Raw genomic sequence first — 22,313 nt, 5'->3', positions numbered from 1 at the left:
GTGGTTGTAGTAGTAGCGATGATGTGGTGTGGGTGGTTGTGGTGGTTGTAATAGTAGTGGTAGTGATGATGGTGTGGTGGTGGTGGTTGTAGTAGTAGTGGTAGTGATGATGTGGTGGTGGTGGTGGTGGTGGTGGTGGTGGTGGTGGTGGTGTAGTGTGTGTGTGGTGTGTAGTTGAGAGAGAGAGAGAGTGAGAGTGCTAAAAGTGCATCTAGTGATACGTAAGGCAACGTGAACTTAAAAAACTAACGAGGCTATAGTTTGAGGTTAAAGTATTTGTGATTATCTATTATTGGCAAGTACAGGAAGGTGAACATGAAATTTAACCCAGTCAGCGCAATATATATTATGTGTGTGTTTGTGTGTGTTTGCGTGTGTATGTGTGTGTTTGTGTGAAAAGAGAGAAAGAGAGAGAGAGAGAGAGAGAGAGAGAGAGAGAGAGAGAGAGAGAGAGAGAGAGAGATTTGAGCTAAATGTGTTTGAAGGGTTTTTACGGCGCTGGCAACTCTGGTTGCAGTAGTATTGGTGGTGATAGGGGTGGTTTTGTGGTGGTTGTAATAGTAGTTGTAGGGATGGTGATGTGATGGTAGTAGTAGAGATGATGATGTAATGGTGGTTGTAGTTATGGTGGCATGGATGGTGATGTGGTAGTGGTGGTAGGGAATGTGATGTGCTTGTAGTAGTAGTGGTAGTGTTGGTTGTAGTAGTAGTGATGATGATGTGGTGGTGATGGTGGTTGTAGTACTGGCAGTAGTGATGATGATGTGGTGGTGGTTGTAGTAGGAGAGGTAGTGATGATGATGTGGTGATGGTGGTAGTTGTAGTAGTAGTGGTAGTGATGATAGTGTGGTGGTGGTGGTTGTAGAAGTAGAGGTAATCATAATGATGTGGTGGTGGTGGTTGAAGTAGTAGTGGTAGTGATGATATGGTGGTGGTGGTGTTCGTGGTGGTCGTGTTGTAGTGTGTGTGTGTGTATGCTTGAGAGAGAGAGAGTGAGAGTGCTAAATGTGCATCTATTGATAGAGCAACGTGAACTTTAAAAACTAACGAGGCTATAGTTTGAGGTTAAAGTATTTGTGATTATCTATTATTGGCAAGTAAAGGAAGAAGAACATGAAATATAATCCAGTGAGAGCAATTTATTATGTGTGTGTGTGTGTGTGTTTGCGTGTATATGTGTGTGTTTGTGTGAAGAGAGAGAGAGAGAGAGAGAGAGAGAGAGAGAGATGTGTTCATGTTTGAGGTTAAAGTATTTGTGATTAGCTATTATTGGCAAGTACAGGAAGGTGAACATGAAATTTAATCCAGTGAGCGCAATTTCACGAATATTTTCTCCGTGTCTGTTGTAATTACAGCGTTCTTATATAATTTAAGTAGTATGTCGACTCTTTAATATCATCAAGTTTGACGAAATAGGTTTTAACTCACGTAAAATGATTATAGCAGTATTTTTGGAAAGATAAGAAATCAAGAGGAGGGGAAATGACGTAAAACAACCTTGGTCAGCTTGCCTCGAATGTTTACACAATAAAAATGAAAGAAATTTTTGTCGTCCATTTCAAAATTTTCTTATCTTAAAAATCTTGTATCTCAACTAATACTGATCTCTCATAGTGGTTCTATATCATAAATTATAGGGTTTTTCATATTCTACAACATATGTAATTTTCATGCTTTCAACCCTGATTTGCACAATTCAAGGGTTTTTTGGACCTAATTTCCCCTACTATTATAGGAAATATGATTTCAAAATGCTAAAAGTTAGAGAAGGGTTTATAATTTCAAAGTACAGTTTTGAAACTATGTGAAGCCGGGTGTGCAGCGAACGAAATATCAAGAAACAGGATGAGAGAGAGGAAGAGAAAGAATGAGAGAGTAAAATACTCACACACACATACACACACACACACACACACACACGTGAGAGAGTGAGAAAAGAGAGAGAGAGAGAGAGGGAGGGAGAGAGAGAGAGAGAGAGGAGAGAGAGGACAGACTGCTTGTGCATTAAGAGGGTGGGAGGGAAATAGAGTAAGATTAAAGCCTGACTGTATAACTGTTTGTGTGTGTTTGTGTGTGTGTGTATTTGTGTGTGTTTGTGTGTTTGTATATGTGAAAGGAACAAAAGGGAGACGGATAGAGTGAGGTAGACATGAAGAAAGAGATGGATGCGGAGCAAAGATTTGTAGGGATAGTTTAAGAAAGCATTTATTTGTTTCAAAGTAAGTCATAGTCAATCAACTGGAAACGTATTGGCCAATGAGATTGCAATTAAAGAAATGGGCTAGTCAAATTATTCATAATTGCATTATTTCCATTTTGAGTCAGATGACAGCTTGAGGAGGAGGGATGGGGCTTATTGTGCAATGACTTACATGAAAAGATGTTATTGAATCTCTCAAGTTTTTCTTAGCGTCCACCGACATTGTTGATTGTCTAACCCCCAACCCCCCCCCCACCCCCTCTCTTTCGGTATACAAAGAAAGCACGACAAAACGAAGATCTCTCTCTCTCTCTCTCTCTCTCTCTCTCTCTATCTCTATCTCTCTTGTTGTCCCTCTCTTCTTTTCATCTATCTATCTATCTATCTATCTATCTATCTATCTATCTATCTATCTATCTATCTATCTATCTATCCATCTATCTATCTATCTATCTATCTATCTATCTATCTATCTATCTATCTATCTATCTATCTATCTACCTATCTATTTATTCATTAATAGGTCTGTCTCTCTTTCTGTTTGTCTATCCATACATTTAGCCTTTTTCATTTTTTTAGTTACACGTATATCCATCGGCAGTTTATTGATTGTTGAAGGCTCTATTTACTATTCTGCTTTTGTATTTAAAATTAAATTTTTATCCTACAACAATCTCTGTAAGTATAAGATTAGACAACTGTTGTTCTATTAAAGTCTTATGTTTTTTTTTAAAGGGTTTTACGGCGATTGCAACACATTAAGGTCAAATCAGCGCTAGTAAAAAGGAAGAAAATGGAATAGTAATAAGTTCTAGAATTACAATTAAAGCACCCAAAAAAGGTAAGACAAAGGAGAATTGGATCAAATAGAGAACAGATGTAGATTCCAAGAGCAAACTATCGAAGTACTTAGTTTGAGATCACATAAAAGTCTCATCCAGACACAAGCACAGGTCCCCACTAAGAGGAATACACTCAAATGTTTACAAAGCATATATAATATAAACAAAACAGAATACTTTACATAACAGAGAGATGATTTACAAGGAAAAAAATATCATCTCCCAAAACTAACTATACATCTGTTTCCCTTCTCACCAAGGGTATCCGGTCAGGGCCAGGACAAAACCAAGTAAACTCATTCCAAGACAAAGACAGAAAGCTAGTTGGAAAGCATGTTGGAAAACAGATATAGGGGGATAGAAGACAGTAAGTACCTCCTGCCCACTATGGGAGGTCAGGAACCCCACCCAATTAAAATCTTAGCATGTCCTATAATTTCATGAATAAAGAAAGAGGGACAAAGGACCCTCACCTCGATCATTAACTAATGCAGCTAGACAAAGAAATAATAGCACGTGGTGTGTATCAAAATGCACAAACACACACACATATGTAACAGACGCATGCTGACGTCATGACACATTGCCTGGGCATTTTAAGGCCAACATGCGCATGTAATGAGCGTTGACCAATCAGAATCATTCATTTGTAAAGTTGTCAGGGAAAAACCTAGACTTGTTTACAGTTTTTAAAGTTCATTATTGGTTGAACCATGAAATTGTGGAAACAGTCATGCTTTCTCTTGGGTAGATAAAGACACGCCCTTTGCTGTGATATCTTACATGGTATTAATGGAGGAAATGACTTAATATTACTAAGTCTTGAAATGGTTGCTCTCTGAGAGAAAGTCAACTCTTGTTTTGAATGTGTTATTGATAGTTGCTTTTTTAAACTTTAAATTTATATAACTTATCCTCAATATATATATATATGGAATTATTACGTCTCCATGTAGAAAAATGATTGTAGTTTCTGAAACAACTAAAAACTGAAATTTAATAATTTTGACCATGCCCATTTTAAAACCGGTTTTCTTCGTTTTCCAAATCCCGGCTTAATACCGCTTCGAGGCGTAGGGTCACATATATCTTGTTCCCAGCTTCTTGTTGGTCTACCTCTTTCTCTCTTGCCGTCTACCCTTGTCTGCAGAATGTGCTTTTCTAATGATTCGTGGCGGGTCGTATGGCTAAAATAGTTCAGTTTCAATTTCTTTACAGTTTGAAGAAGAATTGGTGATCTTATTCCGATCCTTCTCAGGACTTCTTTGTTTGTTTGTTTTTCAGTCCATGATATTCTGAGTATTTTTCTGTAGCATGCCATTTCAAAAGCTGTGATCGTCATGTTGGTTGTGCGCATGCGTCTCTCGTCCTCGCACAACCAACATGACGTTCTCTCTCTAATAACTTTTCCGCCGGTGACGTCACAGACTATGGGTGACCTCCAATCAAGGGACGCTACTCTTCCGCTAATCCCATTCCCTATAGCACTCAAATACATCCTGAAGTGTAAAACAGCAAGACGCCCACTTAAATTTGCGACATTACACCAGAGTTGGATTGCCAATTAAGAGAAGAAATAAAGAAAGAAAGAGTCTAAATTTAAAAGTACTTGCCTTTAACAGTCGTGACGTCACTTCCCTCGTAATGACGCATAGTAACTTAGCAACTGGTTCTAAACTATCGGAACAATGGCGGATGCCCTTATGAAATACTTCTCCAACGAGCATAAAAGTGTGTCCAGAGGAGAATAACATTATAAATCTGATCGTGTTTTGACTTTTATACATTCTAATCACATGACATATGAAAAGTTCTAGCCAGCATGAAGAATAAAAAGTACATGATTTTCATTGTTTAGAAACACGCTGCTCGCCGTTGCTGGGCGACGTGACATCAGACTATTGAATCATATTGTGTACAAACCTGAAATTTCCCCAGAGCGAGGCCAGGAAAGCAGGCAATTCTTATCGCCAGCCAGTTTGCCTAAAGTGTCCTTGATATTTCTTGCTGTACAGGAGGAGTAGAAGAAGTGCTGTCTGGAGTACATCAACGTAAAAGCGTTCATCACCTCGCCAGATTTATCACTGCAGTTTGACGAGAACTGGGAACCATCATGTTGTCCTCCCAGGATATGGCCTGTGGATTATGGGGTAATAATGTCTTTATATATATATATATATATATCGTGTCTTGTTTTTTTTTCCTTCGTAATGTTGTTGTTGTTGTTGATGATGATGATGATGATGATGATGATGATGATGATGATGATGTGATGATGATGATGATGATGATGATCATGATCGTGACCATGATGATGATGATGATAATAATAATAATAATGATAATAATAATAATAATAATAATAATAATAATAATAATAATAATAATAATAATAATAATAATAATAATAATAATAATAATAATAATAATAATAATGATAATAATAATAATAATGATAATGTTACGTAGTTGCACACCTATGTAATGGCTTATGATCCTATAGTGGCTTTTTGATAGATGCTAAAATTATTCCTTTGCATTGTGTTGTAGATGTTAATAATGACGAAAGAGTTCAAGGACCAATGATAATTGAATGTACAACATCAAGACATTCAAATAAAAGCCAGATCCCAAGTTTCATTTCTTACTGTTTTATTTGTTATGATAAATTCCAAATCCACATCAAATAGCATGGTCATAGTTCAATCAGTTTCATAAATTCCAAATCCGTAAAATCAATCCAAATGTAAATTCATTTTGCCTATGTAACCATTTTCAATATACGTGGAATATTTCTATGTCCGTAAAATGCAACCAGTGATGGTGAGCACAAAAGTTAACATGTGCAGCTCATGGTGAATTATAATATGATCGAATGTAGAATAGAATGTAGAATACTTGAGCTTTTATATAGCGCAATATCCACTAAACGTGCTCAAAGCGCTTTGCAAGGGATACCTGGCCAACAGCAACAAGTAACATTTAGAACGGGACATGACGCCAGTTAGGCGATATTACAAATTTTTGTTTGGACAAAGACAACGCTGTTAACGGCCAGGTACTCGTTTTACACCTGAGTACGGTGAGAGAATGTGAGTAAAGAGCCTTCTCCAAGGACTCAACTATGCGCCGAACGCGAGGCTCGAACCCACGACCTTTGATAAATGACTGCATTTTTTGCATAACAACCAAAAATAGCACCAATCTGTTGCTGATATCCCCTGAGTTTTTTACGTATCCCCTGAGTTGCTACGACAGTGTTTTATGGACAACAACTGAGAATAAATGAAATCTCCTGCAGCCACCTCCGTGGTTCTTTCTAATATTAGCCGTGTTTTATTGCCATGTTTTTATCCAAATTCTTGCGTAAACTTCTTGCCTAAGCTTACTCTCTTACAATCTTAATAATAATAAAAATAACGATGGTGATAATAATAATAATAATAATAATACTAATAATAATAATAATAATAATAATAATAATAATAATAATAATAATAATAATAATAATAATAATAATAATAATAATAACAATAATAATAATAATAATAATAATAATAATAATAATATAATAATAATAATAATAATAATAATAATAATATGATCAAAGTAATAGTAATAATTATATTAATCGTAATAATCACCCAACTAGCGATCTAAAAACAAGAGCATTCATTATATATTACAATACGTGACCCTACTCCTCGAAGCGGTATTAATTCGGGATTTAGAATACGAAGAAAACCGGTTTTAAAGTGGAAATTGTCAAAATCATCAAATTTCAGTTTTTGGTTGTTTCAGAAACTACATGAAAACCTAATAATTCAACATAAATATTGAGGATAAGTTATATACATTTAAAGTTTAGAAATGCAGCTATCATTGACAGATTCAAAATCAGAGTTGACTTTCTCTCAGAGAGCCACCATGTCCAAGACTTCGTAATATTAAGTCTTTTCCTCACCAATACCATGTAAGATACCACAGCAAAGGGCGTGTCTTTATCTATCTCAGAGAAAGCATTACCATCCCTACCATCACTACTACAACCACCACATCACCATCCCTACCACCACTACTACAACCACCACATCATCGTCCCAACCACTACTGCTACAACCACCACATCACCATCTTACCACTACTATTACAACCACTACCATATCACCATCCATGCCATCACAACTACAACCACCATTACATCATCAACTCTACCACAACAGTCACATCACCATCCCTGCAACGACTATTACAATCACCACAACGCAACCCCTACCACAACCAATACTACTGCAATCAGTGTTGCAAAACCATTCAAACTAACTTAGCTCAAATCTCTCTCTCTCTCTCTCTCTCTCTCTCTCTCTCTCTCTCTCTCTCTCTCTCTCTCTCTCTCTCTCTCTCTCTCTCTCTCTCTCACTCTTTCTATCCCTTTTCACGTTAACACACATACACACGCGCACACACAAATCAATAAATTGCGCTTACTGGGTTAGTTTTCAAGTCCACCCTCCTGTACTTGCCAATGATAGCTTATCATAAATACTTTGACGTCAAACTTTAGCCTCGTTAGTTTTTTACGTTCATGTTGCTCTACTTAACACTGGATGCACATTCACCACTCTCTATCTCTATCTCTCTCTCTTTCTCTCTCTCTCTCTCTCTCTCTCTCTTTCTCTCTTTCTCTCTCTCTCTCTCTCTCTCTCTCAAACACACACACACACACACACACACACACACACAACACTACAACCACCATCACCACCACATCATCACTACCACTACTACTTCAACCACACCACCACATCATTATCATTACCACTACTACTACAACCACCACCACCACATCATCATCACTACCACTACGACTACAACCACCACCACATCATCATTACTATTACAACCACCACCACTATATCATCACTACTACTACAATCACCCACACCACATCATCACTACTACTAAAACCACTGCCACTACTACAACTACTACCACCACCACCACAACATCATCATCACTACCACCACTACTACTACTACTACTACTACTACTACTACTACTACTACTACTACTACTACTACTACTACTACTACTAATATTACTACTAATACTACTACTACTACAACTACTACCACTACTACTAATTCAACGGCGATTATCACATCGTCACCATCCCAACTACTACTACTACTACTACTACTACTACTACTACTACTACTACTACTACTACTACTACTACTACTACTATTACTACTACTACTACTACTACTACTACTACTACTACTACTACTACTACTACTACTACTACTACTACTACTACTACTACTACTAATACTACTACTACTACTACTAATACTACTACTACTACTACTTCTACAACAACAACCACCAACATCACATCATCCTCATTACCACCATTACTATAATCACCACCATTAGGTTTTGGAGCTTTACTTCAATTGAAATAAGGAAACGTTGGGATTGTATTTGGCATTGTGTTTATATATCATGATATAGTTCTAATCAGTTACCTATTTAGATCTATACAACATTTAAACACAAAAACAAATACCATCCCAATTCCCTTTTTGTGTGCGGAAATTCCTCTTTCGGCATTGAAATTTCTCCGACTGGTGTCTGAGATTCCTGTGAGTCAAATTGAAAATAGGCGTCTCTGCAAATTTTACTATTCTCGTCAAAGGTATGTTATGAGTTATCTTTGCCCATTGATTTGACTGTGCGTGAAAAAGATCCCTCACTTCAATGCTTCGTTCCCTACTTCAAACGGTCATATCTCGGCAATGAATAATCAGAATATTATCACTTTGGTATCAATTTGAAAGGATAAAATAAGCTATGATTGGGTACAAAAAAAAAACAACAAAAATTGAAGAATCCGACTTAATACCGTTTCGAGGCGGAGATTCACATATATTATATCAACAATCGTGGGCACCACAGAGACTGAGATGCGCAAGATCAAGGACAACATTCTGTAATGTTATGAACATTCCAGGTTTTGCCTTTTCATAAACTCACAACATTGCCATCCAGAAGTATAACGGACCAACACACAAAACTGTGTGTTACCATGAACTTTTATAGTCCGCTTTATAGATAGTATGCGCTTGGCTAAGAAGCTCACAACATTGCCATCCAGAAGTATAACGGACCAACACACAAAACTGTGTGTTACCATGAACTTTTATAGTCCGGTTAATACAGTTTAGTGACAATCACTCACAAAGGCGGATGGCAAAATATAATAAAAAAGGCTTGAGTGACGTCATCTTCATTCTATCTTTACAGTTTAGTGAGAATTACTCATAAACATGGAAGGCAAAAAAAAAAATAATAATAAAAATACCAATAACAAAGACCAGAGTGACGTCAACTTCGTTCTATCTATAGGGGTCTAAGTGAACGGTATGGGGAGACTTCACTGTATAGATAGAACGAAGATGATGTCACGCATGTCTTTATTAATGTTTTTGCCATCCACGTTTATGAGTAATTCTCATTAAACTGTATTAACCAGACTATAAAAGTTCATCATTACACATAGTTTTGTGTGTTGGTCCATTATACTTCCGGATGGCAATGTTGTGAGCTTCTTAGCCAACTGCATACTATCTATAGATAGTATGAAGTTGAAGTAATTCAGGTCTTTGTTATTGCTTTTTGCCATCCGCGTTTATGAGTAATTCTCAATCAAATTTATTAACCAGACTATAAAAGTTCATGATTACACATAGTTTTGTATGTTGGTCCGTTATACATCCGGATGGCGACGTTATGCATACTATCTACATTATGGCAAACACATTAAACCTCACCGATTTCATGACTGGCCGCGAGCACATCCCAGTAAGTGCCGTGTAGCTCTATGACACCCAAAGCTGTAGGAGAGCAGACAGACCCGATGTAGGCATAGCCGAAAGCTTTGTCCACAGTTTTATTTCTCACCATGTTGTGACTGGGGAAAAAAGAGAGAATCAACAGATTGTTATCCAATATAATAAATGACAATGACGGCACTCGGCTCTTTGACAGTGTGTATTACCGTAGCTATCGTTATGTTTATAGATAGTATGCAGATGACGTCACTCAGGCCTTTGTTATTGTTTTTTTTTTTTTTTTTTGCAATCCGCTTTTATGAGTAATGCTCACTAAACTGTATTAACCTGACTATAAACGTTCATGGATACACACAGTTTTGTGTGTTGGTTCGTTATACTTCCGGGTGGCAATGTTATGAGTTTCTTAGCCAAGTGAATACTATCTATAGATAGAATGCGCTTGGCCAAGGAGTTCACAACATTGCCATCCGGAAGTATAACGGACCAACACACAAACTCTGTGTAACCATGAACTTTTATAGTCTGGTTAATACAGTTTAGTGAGAACAACTCACAAACGCGGATGGCAAAAACAATAACAAAAGCCCGAGTGACGTCATCTGCATTCTATCTATAGCCTGACACTGAAATCCAAAAGGACTGGCATTTTGACGTCATTATTTGGTTTTTGCACCGTCTAGTGAGTTGTCGTTAGTAGAGCTCATGGAAACAAGTTATTTCATTGGTTGAACTATTGAATACAACTCACGATATGTTTGGTTTTTTTTTGTGGCAAAAGACTGGCATTTTGACGTCAATTTTTGGTCAGTGTCAGCCCATAACTTTACGATGGCCACGGTTTTACCCGCCAGTGAAGTGATTATGATCGATATTAATTAAAAGATTTAGATAGTTTCCTGTAGGGATGCGATTGACAAGCTGATAGAACTGGTGATTATTTTACTTAAATGTATAGCACCGATATCGTATTTTGTGAAAAACACATGTATTTTATTATATTTCCTGTATCATGTAATTTGGGTAACTACAATACTTATGCAATACGTTAACAATATTAACTCTGTGTGTCAGTTCTAATAATGCTAATACTACAAAAACTACTACTACTACCACTACTATTGCTACTACTAGCGCAACTACAACAAGAATAGCAATAACAAGAACTATTACCACTAGTACTATAACAACAAATACAACAACTATTACTACTACTACTATTGCTACTACTACTAATACTACTACTACTACTACTACTACTACTACTACTACTACTACTACTACTACTACTACTACTACTACTACTACTACTACTACTACTACTACTACTACTACTACTACTACTAACTACTACTACTACTACTACTACTACTACTACTACTACTACACTACTACTACTACTACTATACTACTACTATACTACTACTACTACTACGACTACTACTACTACTAGTACTACTACTACTAATACTACTACTACTACTACTACTACTACTACTACTACTACTTCTACAACAACAACCACCAACACCACATCATCCTCACTACCACAATTACTACAATCACCACCGTTAGGTTTTGGAGCTTTATTTCAATTGAAATAAGGAAACGTTGGGATTGTATTTGGCATTGTGTTTATATATCATAATATAGTTCTAATCAGTTACCTAACTATAGCTATTGCTAATATTGCCAATACTACTACTACTACTACTACTACTACTACTACTACTACTACTACTACTACTACTAATACTACTACTACTGCTGCTGCTGCTGCTGCTGCTGCTGCTGCTACGACAACTATAACTGCTGCCTCTACTACTACAATTGCTACAGCCACAACGACCTATATATATATATATATATATATATATATATATATATATATAGAGAGAGAGAGAGAGAGAGAGAGAGAGAGAGAGAGAGAGAGACTGAGAGAGAGAGAGACATTGATATTGTCCGAGTCCAACAATCGGATATGCTCTGTGGTACATAAATTGCAAGTAACCAGGAGGTCCTAGGTTCGATCCCCAGGAGATGAAGACTGTTTTTATGGAATGAGTTTGGGTTTTTTCATGTATTTTTCTTCCTTCCTTTGTCAGGCGTTGTTTCATGCGCACATTTTTGGCCGAGTGGTTAAGGCATTGCACTGTGACTGGATGACCCGGATTCGAGCCTCGCTTCAGGCACTTTCGTTTTTTTTTCCTTGAGCAAGATTATTAACCCCCAATTTGCTCACTTGGACAACATGGGTGATTCCTGTTGACATCAGACATCTTGTTTGATGATCTATCTATATTCCTTCGTGGAATGCCTAGGCGACGATATCTTATTATGTCGTGGCGGAAAAGGCATTATTAATTTTTAAGGGAATGAGATTAGCGGAAGAGTAGCGTCGCTTGATTGGACATCACCTTACAGAGAGAACATCAACGTGGTTTTGCGCATGCGTCTCTCTCGTCCTTGCTTTCGGTGAAGTGTCTCATGCCGCTTTCACCGGAAGCGAGGACGAGAGACGCATGCGCACAACCAACATGACGTTCTCTCTCTAATAACTTTTCCGACGGTGACGTCCAATCAAGGGACGCTACTCTTCCGCTAATCTCATTCCCTATATTACAGCCAGTGCCTGCTCCCTAATTGGATTCAATAGTCTGATGTCACGCCGCCCGGCAACGGCGGCCATCTTGGTTCTAAACAAAGAAATTCATTACTTTTTATTCTTCAAGCTGGCTATAACTTTTCATGTCTTGTGATCAGAATGTGTAAAAGTCAAAACATGATCAAATTTATGTATTTTTCCCTCTGGATACGATTTTATGCTCGCCGGAAAAATATTTCATACGGGCGTCCGTCATTGTTCCGATAGTTTAGAGCCAGTGTTACTAAGTTACCATGCGTCATTAGGAAGGAAGTGACGTTACGACTATTGAATCCTATTGTTCTATTTGTCAGCAACTCCTAGCAGACTTACCCAGTGAATAAAATTGCCAGGTCGTATTTGTGGGCGGCATACTTGGGTTTGATCCAATTCTCAAATTGTCTTAAGGATTCCTTGTTGATTATCTGTTGGAAGAGAAGTAAAACGGTCTTTAAAAAATAAAATACAAACATAAAAACAGTAATAATGATGATGATGATGATGATGATGATGATGATGATGATGATGATGATGTTGTTGATGATGATGATGATGATGATGATGATGATGATGATGATGATAATAATAATATAAAGAAGAAGAAGAAGAAGAAGAAGAAGAAGAAGAAGAAGAAGAAGAAGAAGAAGAAGACAGAAGAAGAAGAAGAAGAAGAAGAAGAAGAAGAAGAAGAAGAAGAGAAGAAGAAGAAGAAGAAGAAGAAGAAGAAGAAGAAGAAGAAGAGAAGAAGAAGAAGAAGAGAAGAAGAAGAAGAACGAAGAAGAAGACGAAGAAGAAGAAGAAGAAGAAGAAGAAGAAGAAAAAGAAGAAGAAGAAGAAGAAGAAGAAGAAGAAGAAGAAGAAGAAGAAGAAGAAGAAGAAGAAGAAGAAGAAGAAGAAGAAGAAGAAGAGAAGACAAAAATAATAATAAATAATAATAATAATAATAATAAATAATAATAATAATAATAATAATAATAATAATAATAATAATAATAATAATAATAATAATAATAGATTCACGACTTTTTATTTTAGATAGAACGAAGTTTATGTCACTCAGGTCTTTGTTATTATTATTTGGCATCCATGTTTATGAGTAATTCTAACAAAACTGTATTAACCAGACTATAAATTAATGTTCAAGGTTTCACATATTTTGTGTGTTTGTCCATTGTATTTCCGGATGACAATGTTGTGAGTTTCTTAGCCAGGCGCTCAGCATCAATTCCCTTTTACTTCTCTCTTTTCTCAGAGATAGAACGAAATTGGATTCAATAGTCTGATGTCACGTCGCCCAGCAACGCGGCCATCCTAGTTCGTTCTAAACAAAGAAAATCGGTACTTTTTATTCTTCATGCTGGCTTGAACTTTTCATATGTCTTGTGATCAGAATGTGTAAAAGTCAAAACATGATCAGATTTATAATGTTTTGTTTTCCTCTGGATACGCTTTTATGCTCGTCGGAGAAATTTTTCATAAGGGCGTCCGCCATTTTTCCGATAGTTTAGAGCCAGTTACTAAGTTACCATGCATTATTACGAGGGAAGTGACGTCACGACTGTTGAAGCGTATTGACGTTACACTGACTTTATTATTATAGATAAAACGAAGATGACGTCACTCAACCCTTTGTTATTGTATTTTCCATCCGCGTTTGTGAGTGATTCTCACCAAACTGTATTAACCAGACTATAAAAGTTCATGGTTACACATAGTTTTGTGTGTTGGTCCGTTATACTTCCGGATGGCAATGTTGTGAGCTTCTAGGCCAAGCGCATACAAGACGGTTCCACAAGCCGCGTGCATGCGTTGACGTGGATATCTTCACAACCTTCTGATGGATTTTAATGATAATAGGCTTCAACAGTCGTGGCGTCACTTCCCTTGTAATGACGTATAGATAGAATGCGCTTGGCCAAGGAGTTCACAACATTGCCATCCGGAAGTATAACGGACCAACACACAAACTCTGTTTAACCATGAACTTTTATAGTCTGGTTAATACAGTTTAGTGAGAACAACCCACAAACGCGGATGGCAAAAACAATAACAAAGGCCTGAGTGACGTCATCTGCATACTATCTATATTAACTTAGTAACTCGTTCTAAACTATCGAAACAATGGCGGACGCCCTTATGAAATATTTCTCCGACGAGCATAAAAGTGTATCCAAAGGAGAAAATCATTATGATCATGTTTTGACTTTTATACATTCTGATCACATGACATATGAAAAGTTCTAGCCAGAATGAAGAATAAAAAGTACCGATTTTCATTGTTTAGAACCAAGCTGCTCGCCATTGCTGGGCGACGTGACATCAGACTATTGAATCCAACAGATACTTCGAAGATGACGTCACTCAGGTCTTTGTTATTGTTTTTTTTTGCCATCCGCGTGTATAAGTAATTCTCACTAAACTATATAAAACAGATTTTAAACGTTCAATGTCACACATCGTTTTGTGTGTTGATCCGTCATACTTCCGGATGGCAATGTTGTGAGCTTGTTAACCAAGTGCATGCTATCTATACAGCTTGATGAGAATTACTCATAACACAGATGGCAAAAAAACCCCCAAAAAATCAAATTACCAAGACGTGAGTGAGGTCAACTTCGTTCTATCTATAGATAGTATGCGCTTGGCTAAGAAGCTCATAACAATGCCATCCGGAAGTATAGATAGTATGCAGATGACGTCACTCAGGCCTTTGTTATTGTTTTTGCCATCCGCGTTTTGAGTTGTTCTCACTAAACTGTATTAACCAGACTTTAAAAATTCATGGTTACACAGAGTTTGTGTGTTGGTTCGTTATACTTCCGGATGGCAATGTTGTGAACTCCTTGGCCAAGCGCATTCTATCTATAACGGACAAACACACAAAACTGTGTATATCCATGAACGTTTATAGTCCGGTGAATACAGTTCAGTGAGCATCACTCATAAACGCGGATGACAAAAAACAATAACAAAGACCTAAGTGACGTCATCTGCATACTATCTATAGAGAAAATTAATCTCAATAAGCACGTTATATTTTCTATTTACGACTAAAATTAATTCCTGTATCTTCTGTAAGGCCCGCATTATATGCGACACGTGTTACGGGGTCATTATACAGATAATAAACACAGATCATTAACACAATTTAAACATATTATTTGCTTTGTATTTTAATACAGTTAATTGAACAAAACGCGAAAACATTATGGGTATCTACGAATATTATGTTGCATAATAATTTTGGACGAGTTTCAGCTTTAACTCTACTTACCAATCATTGTCTAAAACAAATATTGAGCTTTTATATAGCGCAATATCCACTAGCGTGCTCAAAGCGCAAGAAGAAGAAGAAGAAGAAGAAGAAGAAGAAGAAGAAGAAGAAGAAGAAGAAGAAGAAGAAGAAGAAGAAGAAGAAGAACAAGAAGAAGAAGAAGAAGAAGAAGAAGAAAGAACAAGAACAAGAAGAGAAGAAGAAGAAGAACAAGAACAAGAACAAGAACAAGAACAAGAACAAGATGAAGAACAAGAGCAAGAAGAAGAAGAAGAAGAAGAAGAAGAAGAAGAAGAAGAAGAAGAAGAAGACGAAGACAGAGAAGAATGAAGTGCCTTGCTTACCTTTCCTTCACTGTCCACTGTCAAAATATTGTGGTTCAAAACAACAATTTGTTCGATTTGCAGTTGTATGTTGAGGCCGTGCTTCTGCAATCTAGACGTGGTAAATTAGTAGGACGATTCAATACAAGATGGGTGTGGATGTATGTATGTGTATGTGTGTGTGTGTATGTGTGTGTATGTGTGTTTCTTTTCTTTGGGTTGTTGTTGTTGTTGTTGTTGTTGTTGTTATTGATAGTGTTGATATTGTTTTGTTGTTGTTGTTGTTGTTGTTGTTATTGATAGTGTTGATATTGTTTTTTGTTGTTGTTGATGGTGTTGATATTGTTTGATTTGTTGTTGTTGTTGTTGTTGTTGTTGTTGTTGTTGTTGTTGTTGTTGTTATGGTTCTTTTTTTTGTCTCTTTTTAAGTCATTGAACAAAAAATTCCATTGTCATTATCATGACAATGGTTACACATATAATTTAAGTACATTCAATGAAGATTGTTTGTAAAACATATATATTATATATATATATATATATATTATTATTATGTGTGTGTGTGTGTGTGTGTGTATAAGGGACCTACACACAAAACTGTGTATATCCATGAACGTTTATAGTCGGGTTAATACAGTTCAGTGAGCATTACTCATAAACGCGGATGGCAAAAAACAATGACAAAGACCTGAGTGACGTCATCTTCGAACTATCTATATGCTGAATGACGACGTGGATGGAGACCACAGAAACATGTGTTTCGGCCATAAATAAGGGAGTGACTCTATTTATATTTTTCCTGCTTTCTTCTCTTTATTTCGCCTCCATATAAATATTTACTTGTCGGAGAAACTTTAGACTAATGATACTTTGGAATCCGCATACATTTAATTTGGGCGTATTGAACTATGGGCTGGGTCGATACATTGTTTGCATGCGTCTGTCATTTGCGCGTGTCTGACAAGCACTGGAAAAAACAACATATTTATTTTTATTTGCCATTTTCAAAAACAGATCGGATATATCAAAACAACAAACGCCCAGAATTTTAAAATCTTATAACCTGCGTAAGAGATTTTAGGACAGTACTTATGGTTATCTTAGTTTATCATTATATATATGTATATAAATAATGATAAATATATATGTATATATATAGATAGATAGATAGATAGATAGATAGATAGATAGATAGATAGATAGATAGATAGATAGATAGATAGATAGATAGATAGACAGATAGATAGATAGATAGATAGATGGGTAGGAAGGGATATATATATATATATATATATATATATATATATATATATATATATATAATAGATAGATAGATAGATAGATAGATAGATAGAGAGAGAGAGAGAGAGAGAGAGAGAGAGAGAGAGAGAGAGAGAGAGAGATAGATGGGAAGGAAGGGATATAGTTCATTATCTAAAATAATAAAGAAAATTTACGTCATCAATATTTGGTTGATCTCAAAGATAGTGCTTCTCATTTCAAGACGAAAGTCTGCATCCTGTGTCTTGCCCGTGACATTCATCCAGTTTTTCATCGCCGCATCATCCACATAAATTCTGATTTGGCCTACATACTGTCTTGATGACGTCACCACTGATGGAATGGCGCCCATCGCAAGCAATAGTGTTGTGAAATATCCCAACATTTTGGGGATCGTTTGCTGGAATGTATTGGCGATAATAGTGACGATGATGACGATGTTGATGATGATGATGATGATGATGATGATGATGATGATGATGATGATGATGATGATGATGACAAATGATGGTGATGATGATGATGATGATGATGATGATGATGATGATGATGATGATGATGATGATGATGATAACAAATGATGATGTTGATGATGATGATGATGATGATGATGATGATGATGATGATGATGATGATGATGATGATGATGATGATGATGATGATGATGTATCAGGACTCTGTGTTCTTTCTGGAATACATAAATGTGTGTCCTACCACAGTGACTTTAATCGTGGCCTCGTAATGTTATGGCCTGACACTGACCAAAATATGACGCCAAAATGCCAGTCTTTGGCCACAAAAGAAAACAAATCGTGAGTTGTATTCAATAGTTCAACCAATGAAATAACTTGTTTCCATGAGCTCTACTAACGACAAATCACTAGGCGACGCCAAATAATGACGTCAAACTGCCAGTCCCTTTGGATTTCAGTATCAGGCTATAGATAGAATGCGCTTGGCCAAGGAGTTCACAACATTGCCATCCGGAAGTATATCGGACCAACACACAAACTCTGTGTAACCATGTACTTTTATAGTCTGGTTAATATAGTTTAGGGAGAACAACTCACAAGCGCGGATGGCAAAAACAATAACAAAGGCCTGAGTGACGTCATCTTCGTACTATCTATAGATATTTCGAAGATGACGTCACTCAAGCCTTTGTTGTTATATTTTGCCATCCGCGTTTGTGAGTTATTCTCACTGAACTGTATTAACCCGACTATAAAAGTTCATGGTTACACATAGTTTTGTGTGTTGGTCCGTTATACTTCCGGATGGCAATGTTATGAGCTTCTTAGCGAAGCCCATACTATCTATAACATAACGATGGCTACGATTTAATTCTGTATTTGGAAAGGTAAACCTGACATTTGCCATGGTTTACATGTTGTCTTGTTTATTTTTCTTTGAATCGTCACAAAGCGTTGCGGCTATGTGGTCTTGTGGTATGATACTCGCTTTTGTATCGGAAGGTCCTGGGTTCGAGCCTCGCTCGGCGCATAGTTGTTGAGTCCTTGGAGAAGGCTCTTTCGTCACGTTCTTTCACCGTACTCGTGTGTAAAATGAGTACCTGGCCGTTAACAGCGGTGTTTCTGTACGAAAAATAAATTGTAATATCGCCTAAAAAGGAGTCATGTCCTGTCTTAAATGTTAAATGTTTCTGTTTGTTTTGAGCACGTTTAGTGGATATTGCGCTATAAAAAATCTCAATTTTATAAAAGTCAATTTTCTCAAGACATTACGTGTCTATATCCAAGAGAAGAAAAAAAAAACCCGCTAAAAATAAACATGAAGTTGAAGTCGCTTTACAAGGGACCCAAAACCAACTGCATAGAGATAGTTCGAAGATGACGTCACTTAGGTCTTTGTTATTGTCTTTTTGCCATCCGCGTTTATGAGTAATGCTCACTGAACTGTATTAACCTGACTATAAACATTCATGGATACACACAGTTTTGTGTGCTAGTCCGTTATACTTCCGGATGGCAATGTTATGAGCTTCTTAGCCAAGCGCATACTATTTATAACGGACCAACACACAAAACTCCGTGTATCCATGAACGTTTATAGTCAGGTTAATACAGTTAAGTGACCATTACTCATAAACTCGGATGGCAAAAAAACAATAACAAAGACCTGAGTGACGTCATATTCGAACTATCTATAGAACCAATCATTATGAAACGTAACAAATATATATTAAAATTTTAAACCCTGAACTCACCTTTACGATCACCACCATAATTCTCCTCGTAGATTTTCCAACCAAATGATATGATTAAAATCGACAAACAGTGCGCTTAAATATCCCGACCTAAATGCCAAAACAATTAATCCATTAGAACAATCCGTGACCTAAATAGCCCTCGGAATTAGAAATTGTATTGGAGTTATAGGGGTGATGGATGTAATAATTTCGTGCAAAATAATATACTATTATATTAACCCTGACAATGAAAAATATAATATATCGTATGTGCTTTCTATGTGTCACTTATTGACAGTATGTGTGTGTGTTGTAAGATTATTGTTATAAATTCATGTGTGGGTTAGTGTGATAATGCCAATGTAAAGCGCATAGAGCACGACACCGTAATGGTTATGTGTTGTAGAAATACTATTTATTATTATTGTTATTATTATTATTATCATTATCATTATCATTATCATTATCATTATCATAATAATAATAAGAATAATGATTATTATTATTATTATTATTATTATTATTATTATTATTATCATCATCATCATCATCATCATCATCATCATCATCATCATCATCATCATGGTGGGAGACAGAAAAGGAAAAGGATTAAAGAGATCATGAATGTATTTACTCGTTTCTTCACACCGTCATTCCAACCCAAGGCAATGGGCATCATCTATATAGGGAATGAGATTAGCGGAAGAGTAGCATCCCTTGATTGGACGTCACCTTACAGAGAGAACGTCAACATGGTTTTGCGCATGCGTCTCTCTCGTCCTCGCTTTCGGTTAAGTGTCTCATGCCGCTTTCACCGAAAGCGAGGACGAGAGACGCATGCGCAAAACCTTGTGACGTTCTCTCTCTAACAACTCCGCTGGTGACGGATCTCATTCCCTATTAACTTTCCATGTGCTCGAGGTCATTGGTCACATTGCAAACTGTGCTCAAAGTGACCGACTTAATGAAAAGTGTTCACAGCTTTTTAAATGTCTAACATCACGATTGTTCATTTCATTCAGCTTGACACACGGTTATGTTTATAACATTTGTAAACAAAACAGCGTGGGTACATTTGGTCTCTTCCCACGGCAGGGGGATTTCCCTGGGAAACGGCAGGCTGTTTTAGAGCGACCTATTTTCTGAACGATATACCACTTTTAAAAAGTCTCCTACACAATTATTTTCTATGGACCTGTATCGTGTCATATACCAATTTAAAGGGAAATGGATGGGCAATAATAATATAGAACTTATTAATAATTGTGTATTTGCGCTTTTTGAACAAATATAATTAAAGTCACAATTTTTCTAAAACGAATGTATTTTTAAATTCAAAACTTTTCCTCTCACCTCTAATTTTATTCACTTTGGCAACACCGATTAGTAATACAATGCAAGAAATGTATGTAAAAATCTATTAAAAACAAAATGAACTTTGAGGTGATACAAAGTGACCACTGGTTGTCATGTTATGACTGATTTTGTATTTCCACTTTTTGGAAAAAAATGAGGAAACAGCTTGCTTATCAGTATCAGACTAATCAATAAGTATTCTACATAGAATCTAATAAACTCCTAAATTGCACATCCGCATGTAAAACTAATGAATTTAAATAAAGCGTGTATGCAAAGAGTACTTGGTGTTGAAAGAATAAACTTGTATTGTAATTTTTATTCTGAATTTTGAAAAGTTTCCTATTGAGGATCTGGTGTGTTTGTCACCATCGTCAAAAGTAGCTGGACTATCTATCTAGATAGCTACAATTATTTTGTCACTAAAATCACTGTCAACTGCCTGCATCACTACATTTGCTGTCTTTATTTACTGTCTGAACATTCAAATTCACTATTATCAAAAGATATGTCCATTACAAAGTCTAAAAAACGGGGGTTTTATTTAACGTTCACTATTTTTCTGGTTAGCCATTGTCTTAGCGACATCAAAACATAGGTTAGAAAAAAGTAAACACTACATAGAAAAATGATACAAGGCTCAAACAAAGGGAAAACAAGCTCTACTCAATGAGAAATGAATTCAACTTTTGTTTTTGGCGTCACCAAGCTATTATAAAAGTAGGATTTAGTATTAAAGAAACAAATACTATGCTTAAATGGACCATCGGTTATCCAGATGGTTGCCGTTTTTGAGCTCGGCGGAACCATCGGTATTCCTGATGGTTTTCGTATTAAGAGCTAATTAGAAATATCCAATCGTTGGACAGCAACAAATCATGTAATTGATGACCTGCTTTTACGAAAACATGAATATAGATCGCTCCCATTGAACGAAGACATTCCTTGCTACCTATACAAATCAACAACAACTCATCGTCAAACAACAATCAGAATCATAGACATCTTAAACTTGGTTGGCTCAACGCAAGGTCCGTTACGAAAAAGGAAGCCTTAATTGAAAATATTATCATTGAGAAGGATTTGGATATTTTTATTATCACGGAAAGTTGGCTTAAAAACAATGACAGGAAAATGATTCCACGAGGATTTAGTTTTATAGCACAGCATCGAAAAACCGGTGATTTGGCCCCTAAGACTTGCACATAAAGTGCAACCTCTGGATAACGACAACCCCTGGACAACCCCATTGACCTCTGGTCCCGAACTTTTTGCCATATATTATTAGTAATAAAAAACCCTAAATAGCGACATACATTTCAATAAA

At 36.5% G+C, this 22,313-nt stretch overlaps 1 protein-coding gene across 3 annotated transcripts in view; it reads right to left on the bottom strand.

The window, feature by feature from the left end:
- The window catches only part of LOC144960186 (A disintegrin and metalloproteinase with thrombospondin motifs adt-2-like), a 40,829-nt gene extending 21,070 nt beyond the window's left edge, over positions 1-19,759 (bottom strand). For all 3 annotated transcript variants that reach the window (XM_078893216.1, XM_078893217.1, XM_078893219.1), the window contains exons 1-6: positions 19,649-19,759; positions 17,598-17,821; positions 16,162-16,252; positions 12,877-12,968; positions 9,879-10,018; positions 4,966-5,178 (exon numbers count right to left, since the gene is read on the bottom strand). In XM_078893216.1, coding sequence (XP_078749342.1) covers positions 4,966-5,178; positions 9,879-10,018; positions 12,877-12,968; positions 16,162-16,252; positions 17,598-17,821; positions 19,649-19,666 — 778 coding nt within the window. In that variant the 5' untranslated portion in view covers positions 19,667-19,759. The remainder of the gene's footprint in view (positions 1-4,965; positions 5,179-9,878; positions 10,019-12,876; positions 12,969-16,161; positions 16,253-17,597; positions 17,822-19,648) is intronic.
- Positions 19,760-22,313: the final 2,554 nt, after the last annotated feature.

The sequence above is a fragment of the Berghia stephanieae genome, chromosome 14, assembly GCF_034508935.2.
Source record: "Berghia stephanieae isolate SIO BIC M18660-M18661 chromosome 14, UCSD_Bste_1.3, whole genome shotgun sequence".
NCBI lineage: Eukaryota > Metazoa > Mollusca > Gastropoda > Nudibranchia > Aeolidiidae > Berghia > Berghia stephanieae.
The sequence above is the reverse complement of the archived record's forward strand: the minus strand, read 5'-3'. Positions and strand labels throughout refer to the sequence as shown.